Source organism: Peromyscus leucopus, chromosome 3 (assembly GCF_004664715.2).
Source record: "Peromyscus leucopus breed LL Stock chromosome 3, UCI_PerLeu_2.1, whole genome shotgun sequence".
NCBI lineage: Eukaryota > Metazoa > Chordata > Mammalia > Rodentia > Cricetidae > Peromyscus > Peromyscus leucopus.
In genome coordinates this window covers 39,164,892-39,178,517 of record NC_051065.1, presented here as the reverse complement: position 1 = coordinate 39,178,517, position 13,626 = coordinate 39,164,892, and the positions used below count along the sequence as shown (strand labels likewise).

The following is a 13,626-nucleotide window of genomic DNA, read 5'->3' as shown; positions in this document are numbered from 1 at the left end:
TCCAGGCAGGTCCAGTCCCTTCCTCCCAAACTGAGCCAAGCGACCCTGCATAAGCCCTAGATTTCAAACAGCCAACTCATGCAATGAGAACAGGACCCGGTCCCACTGCCTAGATGCCTCCCAAACAGATCATGTGACATCATTATTATGAAGCAATGATGATCTTGAGAAAATATATGTTACATAGATGTGCCAAAATAGAGATATATGCATTTCGGTTGCATAAATTTATCCCAATTAAAAAAACTCACCAAGCTTTGGTGAGATGGCTCAGCAGGTAACAGTGACTGCCATGCAAGCCTGATGATCTGCATTTTCTCCCCAAAACCCAGGCAGGGTGGGAGAAAATGACTGCAGACTTGTCTCCACACTTGCACTGTGGTTTGCACATCTACACACAATAATAATAAAATAAGAACAGAAGAAAGCAAAATAAAAGTAATAAATAAAGTATATTTCTAACTTACAATGAGAGAGAAATAAGGAGGGAGAGAAAAAGGGAAACAAAAATAAATGAATTTCTAAAAATGATTAAGTTGAGTTACAAGTGTGTTTTTCCCCAGGCGATTTTAAGTCAAGGAGACATCTTTGTTTTCCTGAAGTTATCCCTTTAATGCTTGTTTTCTGAAGATCGCAGATGGCGTCTGGGGCTGTAATACCCTGGATGCTCTGGTGGGAAGTACAGGGCTACTCAGGAACCCAATGATAGATGGTAACCAGAGGACTGCAGGTTTCCCCTCCAGCACAGCAACAGAGCAGCAGTGACAGCAAACGTGTCCTGCGCCTGGGCTGTGAGAATCCTGTCAGCTGTTACACTCCAGAAAATCCCAAAATATACAGCTGAAAGATTCCAGACTCTGCTATGGCTGCATTCTCTTGAAATTACTAATTTGTCAAAGCAATTAATATCAGATAGAACAAAAAAGGATGATTTTGTATAGTATCATACTTTTCCACTGAGAAAATTATTGTCTAAAGAAAGAGTATAAAACACTGGTCTTTGGCTGAGATGAGTCATTCTAGTGGAAGCTGCATCAGTAGGCACTCAGCCAGCACGCAGGAAAGGCTGGACATGTGGCTGCTGCACTTTGTAGTTCACCAGCATGTAGGAGACCCCATCACACCATAAATAACGAAACAAGAGGCCTCCGCCATTCAGTGAGCAGGTGTGAGAAGTACAAGTGGAGTTTCACGATAATCAGGGGAGAAAAAAAGGGAAATTTGGTACAATTGTCTTATTCAGGTTTGCTTGACATTTTACTCTGTGTTCAGCAGTCCCAAGGGCAGTGAGGCTGAAAGACAGTGGGGCTTGTAGGGAGAATAAACCCTATATGTAGCTTTTACAGGATAGGTGACGCAAAGAGATTGTGAACAGATGAGAAACGGAAGAAAATACATTCTACGGTGACACACCCTTGCCAGAACCTCTGTTGTACTTGCTGAAGAATTATAATTCTATTTTTGGACACAAAGTACAGTACTCTGCTCTTATGTGAGTCTTTTGCAACTTTTCCTGTTATTCTCTCTCTTGTTTAGTCTCCATTTTTTTCATTAATAACCTTTTCCTTTTATTACAAAACTCTGTCTCATCTTCTGCATTTAATCCCTTTCCCTTATTATTTTTTGTTGTGATGTAATTGCTCAGGGACAGTCTTTATCTACAGTAGAAAGGTGAACCAGGAAGGTACCCCACTAATGCAAGAAGGTAAAATCTGGAGACTATTCCTTCCTTCTTTAGTCTGTGTTTGAGATGACAGAAACAAGAGCTCACTCAATGGAATTAAATGTCAAGTACATTTGAAGCAAGTGAGAAAATATTTCTTCAAGCAGTATGTTGTAGAATTCGCCATAGTAGGAGATGAGAACACCGTGTGCAGTAGTACGTTTTTAGAGGGTTATTTTTAACCTATTTGTCATGTGCCTGTTAATGAAGAAGAGATCAGATTTTTCAACTCCCTAGTGAAATCGGAAGACTTCTCTTACCTTCCACAGTGAGAAGTAATGAGAAAGAATGAGCTATAAATGGAGTTTGTCATGTTCACATTTGAGGCATGTTAGCTCCTTAGGAAAAAAGCATGATATACTTGAAGGTGAGATTATTCTTAGCGAGTGAATGTACCTTGCTGTTTTTCTAAAACATTCTACATTTACAATGAGTACTGAATGGTTTTTGAAATTTAAAAAGCTTGATTTAAAAAAAAGCTTAATTTTTAATTACTTCAAAATGGTTGCATAAATAGTTCCCAAATAAATGGCCATACTCTCTTTAGTACAAAACATCGCTATTTTACAAAATAAAATTGCATGTGGTAGCACGTGCCTGTAATTCCAGCACTTAGGAGGCTGAGGCAGGAGAGTTGCCATGAGTTCAAGGCCAGTCCAGCCGAAAGAGTGAGTGCTATACTCATGAGAGATACATAGCAAGACATTGTCTCAAAAAGCAAGTCAAATACAAGAAAATAAAATATGGTCAAAGGCTGTGGAGGCTTCACAGAAAGCCCCAGACTCTGGATTGTTTAAGGCCCTTGATTTGTGGAGCCACACATCAGCTTCTGTCAGCACCTGGTGATCTGCACTGGGGCAGAGGCACATTATCTTTGGATCAAAGGGTTATAAGAATAATTTTCTTTTCTTTTTCCAGTTTTAAAGAACCTTTGTGAACAAGACAAATAATAAAATTATTTTAACATATTTGTACAAAAATGCTGGTGAATAGACAATTCTGGCTCACTGAATAGCAAGCACACTGTTTCTTGTGGGGTGGAGAATAGAATTGACCTCTTCAGAAGTAATAAATTATGGATAGATAATGTGTTGTCCTAGGTCTTGAGGACAAAGGCCATGTATCTCAAATGAGAATCTGATGATAAGTGATTGTCAGTTTCCAGGTGACTAACTCGTTTCAGAAGAGTGTCTGACTAAAGGCTGGTTGAGTTCATTCTGATCTGATAGAGGAATGAGTCACGTTACTTGACAACTCAAGGAAATAATATTTCAATTACTTATTTATTGTTATCGGGATGATGTCACCACCAACCATCCATAAATCTGCAATTGTACAAAAGAACCCAGCTTTCTCATTAATCCTCCCCCTCTTTCCTGTGTCCCAAGGGCCTGCTAGTCACTGCAGTGTGTGTGGGTCTCTGTCTCCAGAGCCACATGGCACTCCTGATTCTTCTGGGCCTGATGAATGGATTAAAACCAGAACAAATGATATAATTATACTTTTAGAAGTGTGCTCTCTACTCAAATACACATCATATAAAATTTTTGTTTCAATATAAAAACATAAATACGTAAATAGGATAGAAAAATGCAAGCTTCACTCTCACCGGGTCAAGTACAGTGAGGGCAAAACCCCCTTCCAAGGGCTTCTTCATCTTTCATGATGCAGCTTTGAGCCTAAATAGTTTTGTTGAACAACCTTCATAGTTACTGATTGTTTTATATTTGATTGTAAAAGAAAGAAGAGAGAGGAGGAGGAAGAGAATGAAAATATAAACATAAAATAGGTTTTGATTAGTTATTTATCCCAGGATTTCTAGCAGCCAAAGTCTCATTGAACTTAATTCTTATATACACCAGTCCTGTGAATTCATTCGGTGTTTTTCTATGAAATCCACTTCATTGTCTTATTTTTATAGGATTTTTTTTTAGTGAAAGCAAATCTCTTTATCTTACAAATAAAAAAAAATAACTTTAAGAACAGTCATTACAGAATTTCAAAGTAAGCTATGGCAGTAAAAAAAATGACAAGCATTCTTTGCAGCACACACTTCTTTTATAGAACTGGAGTTCTTTTCTCTTACTGGCTGTAATCAGGGGCAGCTGTGGATTCTGGTCCTGTTTCACTGTTTATCAAATGCTGGTAACAATACCCAGTGATGTTTCAGGTCCCTCTAATGTGATGATCTGTGAACTCTAAGAGGAGGCTCATGTGGAACCTAATAAATAGGCCCAGAGAGGGTTTAATAAATTTCAATCTCACATCATCTTTGAAAATTACATGCATTTCCATTAAAATGTGTTCTGATCATATTGTTCTTGATGGGTATATTTTGACGTGAACAGTTCATAATGTACCACAGTGTCTGTTCAATTCTTATGTGCAGCTTTTTCAAGCTGGGGAAGTAAGAAAAAGGAGAAAGCGTCCCTTGAATTAGAGAAATGTCCTATATTTTTGCCATGGGAGGTCACATTCCTTTTTAAATTGAGAAACAAAAGCCTGTTTAACTGGGATTATGTAAAACTTCCTCCTCCCACACATCTGGAAGACTATGCTGCCTGACTCTACAAAGCCTGATTTTCCTCAGAAGGAGCTCACAGGGAGAAACCGGTTATGAGGCCATCAGTTCAAATGTCAAAGCAAACAGCACCTTTCATTTCCCCTATGAGCCTCAGTAAAGTTGGGCTACTTGTCACCAAATTTAATTCCAGTTCTTGGAAACCGGCTGAACTGTTCCACTAAAGAAGAAGAAAATTCCAGGCATCCAGAGGTTTTGTTGTTGTTGTTGAGATAGGAGCCTAGGAAGAAGGAACACATAGCACTTAGGAATTGTTTTGAAATCCTTAGTTAGCCAGGAATTATTTTATGTGGTTAATTACATCTGTAGAGTTTTAAAATCTGCCTTTTCCTTCAGACGTGGATCACAATTATCTTCTGAGAAACTCTAAGTTTCCTTTGTTCTGTTCTGTCTGGTTTCCCTCAGAATTGTTCCCTCTTCTTGAACTGATGGCTTTTCTTGCCCTTTGTGGTAATAGGCTTCTTATGTGGACATTGTACAATGTACAATGATAGAAAAGAAATGTTAGAAAGGTCATGTGATGCATTGACTATCAGGAATTTCACATTCACAGGCTGCACAGGATGTTTAGTAACAATTAGGGAAAGAAACCCCACTGCCAGGAAAACATGGAAAATTTAAAGAGTTAGAGTTGAGGGAAAGTTATTCTGAAGGACCATGATGATAGTCTGAGCTCAGAAGCCAGACTCAGGACAACTGAAGTGCTCCCCAGGGGTACAGTGTTGGACCCCTCCTCTGTGTGTGTACCCTTCCTAGACCCCCTGCCCATAAAAATATATACGCTTATGATTTCAACCAGATCCTAAGCTGCCATTTCTGGGAGTCTGGCTCGTCATCTCCAGTTGTCACTGCAGCTAGAGAACATCAGTTTGCAGTGTAGTCGTTCCCTCAGTTTGTGCTGCCCAGAGAGAGAGGAACTAGTCACATGAGACCGTTGAGCATCAGAAGTATGGCTTGTCTGAATTAAGATAATTACAACTTGAGGGCTACTATGAATAAAAGACTATCAACTATGCTATTAATAATTTTCATGTTAATTACATGTGAAAACATAATTTGAATATATTAAATCAAATAAAACATCTTGAAGATTCATTTGTTTCTTTAATTTGGGCCTTACTTCTTCTTTGGTTTGATTTTGCCATGCTAGGAGTTGAGTCTAAGACTCTGAACTTGCCAGGCAAATGCCCAGCTACCAAGCTACCTTCCCTGCCCTGTTTCTCTAGCTTATAAGGCAGCTATTAGGAAGTGGAAAATTACGTTCTTTTATGTATTCATGAGGGTAGAGAGGCATACTGTGGCATACATGTGGAGTAAAAGGAAGCTGCATGAACAAGTCCTCTCCTTCCATCATGTAGGCCTCAGGGATCACACGCAGGCTTGGTGGCAGCAGCCTTTCCCATCTGAGCCCTCTGTCCTGCCAGCTGGAAGGCAGTTATATGGCCCCTGTGTCTGTCTTACTGGGTTTACTTTAGTAGTCCTAGTCTATTGGGCCTCCAGTCCATCATCTGTACAGTGATTTTCCTGCAAGTTGGATTTGTCTCGTGGCTTTGACTTTGTAAACAGAACAGTTGGGGTCTGACATAGTTCTGTAAATTACTAGTTATGTTACCTGGACAATGGTGTCTCTAAATTCCAGTTTTAGCATCTCTAAATAAGAATAAAAAGATTGGAGGGCAATAGTTTTAGGTGACTGATGGTTTGTTCGTAGACTGCCTAGCACAGAGCCTGTCAGTCTCCCTGTCAGTCATTTCTGAAACCCTCTACTTTCTGCGATTTGCCATCTTTCTGTGTGTACCAGTTTGATTCCAGCCATACTAACCCACTGAACTAACAGCTCAGTTTATGGATCACAAGTTCTGCAAATTCTTTTCCCTACACACATTGGCCTTTCTTACTTGCTTAGTTTCTAGTTCTCACTTAGAACCAGTTCAGAGGCTACCTTCTCCAGAAACTCTTACTTACCCAGTTTTGAAATGTTTCCACCACAGTCCGTGTATATTTCCATTTTAAGGACAGAGTAACTGTAGAAAAGGTTTAAATTGTAACTCTTCAACTGTGTAACCTTGAATGAGTGTCCTTTCCTCTCTGAAGGTCATTATTCTTTTAGTAAAAATGAAGACAATAACCTGTGACCTCCAAGAGAGTGTCACACACTTTTGGTGCACTTTAGGGCACTCGAGTATATAAAACAATGCAACAGCTAGCTATCATTGCACGGATACCCTCTATCAGAACTGCTTATTGACTCTTCTGCCTTTCCATCTAGAGTATAAATGCTGGAAGAAGTAGCATTGAAGATCAGTCAGCCATTGCTAAAGCTAAGCACAGTGTGTTAAAGTTAAGACTTCTAAGTCCTGTACATGGTGGTATTAAACAGAAGAATGCAGTAATAAATGATAAAAGAATAAACTACTTGCAGCTCAGAGAAGGGTTAGACCTGACCACCTAGAGGGATAGGCATTCAGGGTAAATTAAAATAAATTGTGTTGACAAATGCAGTCAGACTGTGAGAAAATCAAGCAAAGGACATTTAAAAGACTTTGACAGGAAGCCCACTGATTTAACCCATCAATCCCTGGGGAAGGCTTTGTTCCTCCAGGTAGCAACCCTGTGAGTGACAGCTGGCACTTGGAAATCTTCAAGCAAGCGTCTAAACAGGGTAGCATGCCTTTAATGTTTTTTGAGTTCTGGGGATATGAAGCACAGTGTTGAACAGTGTCCAGAAAGAAGAGCTGCACCCCGGCTGCTTCCTCTCCCCCTGTGTTTTCATTACCCCCATTATTCTACAAACCAGGGCTGGTCCTCCAGATGCTTCACACCTCCTGTCTAATCACCGATCTCTAACTCCAGCTGTTAGGCTGTCTACATCAGGGAGGTCTAGAATGCATGCTCTATTCAGATGTTGTTTTCCTTATATATGGTTGATTCGGAAGTCCTGGTGAACACATAGAGCTAAAATGATTACTACAGAAATTCAAATAGCCAACCTCAGATTTATATAAATAATAATATTTTTTAGTGATGGTCCTAGAGCAGTGTTCTCAACCTGTGGGTCTCAACCCTTGTGGGGATTGAATGACTCTTTCATAAGCGTCAACCTAAGACCATCAGAATTTACATTACAGTTCATAACAGTAGCAAAATTACAGTTATGAAGTAACAACAGAGGAATTTTATGGTTGGGGTCACTACAACATGAGGAACTGTATTAAAGAGTTCCAAAATTAGGAAGGTTGAGAAACACTGTCCGGGAGCTGATGGCAGATTGCAATTATGAATTCTGAATATTCTCTTATTATTTTCTCTGTCATGTTTCATGTTTCTCTCAAGCTATTTCATAATGACAAAGATTAAATAATTCTCATCTATCACTAATATAAGAAGCCCATTCCATATCAATGAAAAAAAATCTCAATTTTTTAAAATTTAATATATATCAGATCCCCTGGGACCGGAATTACAGATGACCACCAGCTGCCATGACGGTGCTCTTAACTGCTGAGTCATCTCTCCAGCCCTTCCCCCAATCTAAATTTTATGCTGTTCCTTTTAATTAGAAATACAATAAGAAGAAATTTATATAACATCCTCTGTACCAGGGGGAAGGGAGTCAGATATACCAGTTTTGTAGCTACCAAAAAGGGTAGAAATTCACAAGAAATTAATAGTGATAATAATTTCACTAATAATAATAAGGTAATACCTCATGCATATGATGTGCCAAGCAGTATTATGAGATTAATTTTAGGACTTCTGATCTTAAGAATACTTCTGCTTATGAAATTGTGTTGCATTCAGTTATCCATTCAACCAGTACTTATTAGTACTACATACAGTAAATGAACATGCCAAAAATAGATACAAGCTGTTGACTTCCTTCTAATATCAAAGACGCTTTATGAGACTTTTGTGGCACAGTAATCAAGAAAGGATTCCAACTTCCTGCTAAGATTTACAATACAATGAATGACACCGTAAATCCTCATTAGAAATTCCTTTCTGCTTCTTTGAAAAAATCTAGAGATAATTGTATTGCTGATCTTCTAGTGTGGGCACAGCTGGAGAGGCTGGCATGGCAGCCCTTTGCTCTAGACAGTAGAACCAATAAGAAGTCCTGAGATTCATTTGCCATGTTTATACTTCTGTGCTTCTGCTTCTTGCCCTCGGGGGCTGCTCAGCTCTCTCTCCACACTGTCTTGCTGTCTGGATGGGAGTTGCTGTCCCCTCCCTGAAAGCATAAACCAGCAAGAGGGTAACAGTGTCTGCCGAGCAGAGGGCAGAGTGCCCTTTCTAGAGCTAACCTTTGTCACCTGGAATGGGAAGGTCTTTGAAAACGTTCTCTCTGCATCTCATAAAGCTCTCATGTGGTTTGAGGACCAGATTGGGGGGGAGGGGAAGATCTTTCTTCCTGCATGTTAGATGTGTAATAATTGTAGGTGGACATGTTACAGTGTAGAGCATTATAAATGTTACTGAACATATCCTAAGTCAAATACTTTCAGTTTCTACTAGAGAGACATGAAAAATATACTTTGATCCTGTCTTACATTTTTATTAACCACCTCATTTTATAGTGATAAACTATAACTGATAATGTAAGTCAGTATCCAAAACTTACTTGTATTAGAATCTGTGTATATTCCTTAGTCATATGTAGATTTCATTTGATTCCATTATTTTTAGCATAGTGGAATGTAAAATGTAAGTTTGCTTGAGAATAGTGATTTAAAACACTTATACTGACCATAATACAAGCTGTCTATTTGTGAGACACATTTCTGTTTTAGAGATGTAGATTTTTAGTTTATTGTGTAAGTGTATGTTACTTTATTTTTAACACTTGAAATTGCTCTTGTATTGGGCCTATTGGACTTCAATATCTTATCTATAACTATTGGTAATACCATATCCCATTATTAAGGCCTGTTATCAGACTGCTTCTGCACTATCAGTTTCTAGATACTCTCATTTAATTGTCACAGTGGCTAGTTGAGGTCAGTACTGTTATCGTCATTTTATTCATGAGGTAATTGAAACTTTGGGAGAGTTAAGGAATTTCCTGCCACTACAAGTTACTGAAAGAACTAAGGTTTATTCTCAAGCCTTTCTGGCTCTGTGTCTTTGGAAGCTTGTCAGTATCCAGTATACCATGACTGCCTATGCAGTGACAATTTGAGCCAAGTAACAATAACTATCATGCATTTCCTTATCAGAGCAAGAAACCAACTTGTACTGCTCAGTTCTCAGACTGAGAATGCATTCTGTGTCCCTGCAGGGCTGAGTGTAGCAACTGTGAGACTGGAGAGCAGTGTGGCACGATCATGCATGGCAATGCTGTCACCTTCTGCGAGCCATATGGTCCCCGAGAGTTGGTAAGTATGTGCTAGTGAACCAGCCATTTCATTGCGGTGCTTACTCTGCTTTTTGTCAACAAAAGCTTCTCTTACGTTCTAAGAGTTCAGATGAAAATTTGAAGTATTATTTGTACTATTATCGATGTCTCAAAATTGGGAGAGGTAGTTTTATGCTCATTTTCAAATATAAAAATGAGGGTTCTGTGATAAAAACTGGCAGCATCAGTATGTCTCACTCAACTTGATTGGTTACTATAACTAGATGAATTAAAATACAGATATGATTGTGTATATCACATGTACATAATACATGTCATAGATAAGCAAATTGTAACTAAGTTCTTATATAAAGACTTGCTCTTACTATTATTATTTTCTCTTTGCAAGTCAAGAGTTTCTTATGACATTACTTTAAAACTTTGGTTCCTAACAATAGATGAACTTTGATGGGTTTCTTTTTTAAAGAATTCGCTGAATAACTGAGTTTGTTTTTAATGTCATTCATGCCAAACGACACCAGAGTAGGCTACTGTCAATTACAGTGTTAGCCATTGCTTGAGAAGGTAAATTCTGGAACTATATGTGCAATGAGCATTCTAAATCAAAAACAGAGCAACCACTGACCATCATCATCCGGCTCGTGGGCCTTTTATTTTGACTGGGTCCTCCTTTCTGACATGATGACTGCATTCATTTTACGTCCTTGAAAAGGATATCAAAGCATTGTTATATCAGGTCCTGGCTCAGTCACTCTGCCATGTTCTGACATGTTCCTTGTGATCCCTGGTGCCTGGCCGCTCTGCTCCCTGGTGCCTGGCCGCTCTGCTCCCTGGTGCCTGGCCGCTCTGGTCCCTGGTGCCTGGCCGCTCTGCTCCCTGGTGCCTGGCCACTCTGCTCCCTGGTGCCTGGCCACTCTGCTCCCTGGTGCCTGGCCACTGCTCCCTGGTGCCTGGCCGCTCTGCTCCCTGGTGCCTGGCCGCTCTGCTCCCTGGTGCCTGGCCACTCTGCTCCCTGGTGCCTGGCCACTGCTCCCTGGTGCCTGGATGCTCTGCTCCCTGGTGCCTGGATGCTCTGCTCCCTGGTGCCTGGCCGCTCTGCTCCCTGGTGCCTGGCCGCTCTGCTCCCTGGTGCCTGGCCGCTCTGCTCCCTGGTGCCTGGCCACTGCTCCCTGGTGCCTGGCCACTCTGCTCCCTGGTGCCTGGCCGCTCTGCTCCCTGGTGCCTGGCCGCTCTGCTCCCTGGTGCCTGGCCACTCTGCTCCCTGGTGCCTGGCCACTGCTCCCTGGTGCCTGGATGCTCTGCTCCCTGGTGCCTGGATGCTCTGCTCCCTGGTGCCTGGCCACTGCTCCCTGGTGCCTGGCCGCTCTGCTCCCTGGTGCCTGGCCGCTCTGCTCCCTGGTGCCTGGCCACTCTGCTCCCTGGTGCCTGGCCACTGCTCCCTGGTGCCTGGATGCTCTGCTCCCTGGTGCCTGGATGCTCTGCTCCCTGGTGCCTGGCCACTGCTCCCTGGTGCCTGGATGCTCTGCTCCCTGGTGCCTGGCCGCTCTGCTCCCTGGTGCCTGGCCGCTCTGCTCCCTGGTGCCTGGCCACTCTGCTCCCTGGTGCCTGGCCACTGCTCCCTGGTGCCTGGCCGCTCTGCTCCCTGGTGCCTGGCCGCTCTGCTCCCTGGTGCCTGGCCACTGCTCCCTGGTGCCTGGCCGCTCTGCTCCCTGGTGCCTGGATGCTCTGCTCCCTGGTGCCTGGATGCTCTGCTCCCTGGTGCCTGGCCGCTCTGCTCCCTGGTGCCTGGCCGCTCTGCTCCCTGGTGCCTGGCCGCTCTGCTCCCTGGTGCCTGGCCGCTCTGCTCCCTGGTGCCTGGCCGCTCTGCTCCCTGGTGCCTGGCCGCTCTGCTCCCTGGTGCCTGGCCGCTCTGCTCCCTGGTGCCTGGCCACTGCTCCCTAACAGCCCCTTCTCCTTCTCCCCCTACAGCTTCCTTTTCACTTTCATTTCAAAGTCACTAACTTTAAGAGTTGCCAAAAAGATTAGCTTCCATAGTAAAGAGGGAGAAAAGCCCTGTGTATATAAACAACTAAAAGATTTAGTTATCATGATGTGCAACCCAATTAACTTTGCAGCATGTTCTTACTTCATTCTGCTTGAATACCCTTCTAGTGGTAATACATATATTTAACCTATTAAGGATATGAGCTTCAGAACATTGATAAATGGAATTTCCAGTTGAAACTAGATCACAAACAGAATTAATTAGATGTAAATTAAAATAATAGGTACTTATAATTCAAGTCTCACAAGGTGTTATAATACCTGCAGATAAATGTGACTCTGGTAGTGAAATTCTTTCTGAAAAATAAAATAAATTTGCCAGTACACTTTAAATAATATACCATGATTGAATTAATTATCTATAAACCTTAAAATAAAATTAATTTATCATAGTTAATTGAGCTGAGAATAACTGCCTATTTGAGGAGATGCTCCATTCAGTAATATTTCTGAAAATATTGGCAATGGGAAATAAAAGTATCTTGTATTATAATGCCAGAATTCATATTTCTGTAAATTCCTATATTGAGTAAAAACTGAAATATCTAGTTTATTTGATCAGACATGAATTTAATCCTGATTGTTTCTCTATAGTCCCATATGTTCATTATTAGATTGATATCCCAGTTGGTTAGTTTTGAGTTGTGTATGTGAGATTAATCTTCACTCACATATTAACCCTGTAATCTCAGCACAAAGGCAGAGAGGCAGAGGGATGGTGAGGCCTGCCTGTCTCAAAATGTCTAATAAGATAGAAGAGTGGTTTGCAGCTTTGTATTCCCATCCTAAGTATTTCCTGAAAATGAACATGTTCTGCAGGTTCAAAGCAATAGAACTGACAGTAACAACTTCTATTTAGTTTTCAGTAAGTTTTATACTGCTTTAGTCTCCTCGAGGCCAAAGTATGTGTAGTATCCATGTCATGCTCATAGAAAGCAGTCCAATCAAATGAAAAGTGAGAGATTCAGTTGTCAGTATCATATTTACTAAAATTCGAACGTTTTCATGGAACTCCAAAACTGAATCCAGTCGAAGCTGTTGTACATGAGGACTGATATGAACCCTGAAACACTGCTTATTAAATGATGGACTTGCTTGTTTTTCATAATCCAGTTCCTATGGATTTATGAAATGAAGAACCACAAGCCAAGGTCTTGGTCGGTAAAGGCTTTTGCTTTGGATCTACTGAAAAAGCCGCCCGTGTCCCCGAAGTCCTGGTACGGGCTCTAGGTCTGAGGTCCCAGGGCTGGTCAGGCTGCCCTACCCAAGGAGGAACCCAGCAGCAGACACATAGGTGGTGGAGAACCAGGGAAGGCATTTGCTACAATGTGACTAACACAGGCTAGATGTCCAGGGTCCTAAGAACTGCCTTCTGGGGCTCCAGGACCCGACAGGAGATGATGGCAGGGTGTGGCCAACATAGTCAGGTCATCTTGATCTCAGGTCTGGTGGTGTGGGTTCTGCTGGCACTGAGGGAGCTGCAATGTCTTCCTGGAGCCATTTTGATCCTGTTATAAAATGTTTGCCTGCAAAGCTCCTTGCTCCTGGTATTTGAGATAAGATAGAAATAAATTTAGAGCTGAACAAACAAAAACAATCCAAAGGAGCAAAATGGAGTTGTTGGGATGGTGAGTGTGGCCTCCTTCAGAAGGCTGAAAGGAGAGAGCAAAAGACAGTAAGTACAAAAGGACCCACTCGTAAACCTGCATTCTTCAGACTTAAATTGTCATGTCATTAACACCTAGGGTCACTTGGAAATGGTGTCTGTGATCATCTCTGCATTCTGAGAACCTCTGTTTCCATCACTGAGTTCTGTGGTATCCTCAGACACTCGGTTAACTATTCAAGTCTCAGGTTTTAGGTGGTGATGCTGAACTTCATTTATTTCGCTAATGTAAATGAAGATAAAGAGAAGTGTATTCT

At 41.5% G+C, this 13,626-nt stretch overlaps 1 protein-coding gene across 3 annotated transcripts in view; it reads left to right on the top strand.

The window, feature by feature from the left end:
* Positions 1-13,626, top strand: part of Reln (reelin) — a 457,868-nt gene that overhangs the window by 223,798 nt on the left and 220,444 nt on the right. For all 3 annotated transcript variants that reach the window (XM_028890934.2, XM_037203573.1, XM_028890933.2), the window contains exon 7: positions 9,583-9,679. In XM_028890934.2, the coding sequence (XP_028746767.1) occupies positions 9,583-9,679 (97 nt within the window). The remainder of the gene's footprint in view (positions 1-9,582; positions 9,680-13,626) is intronic.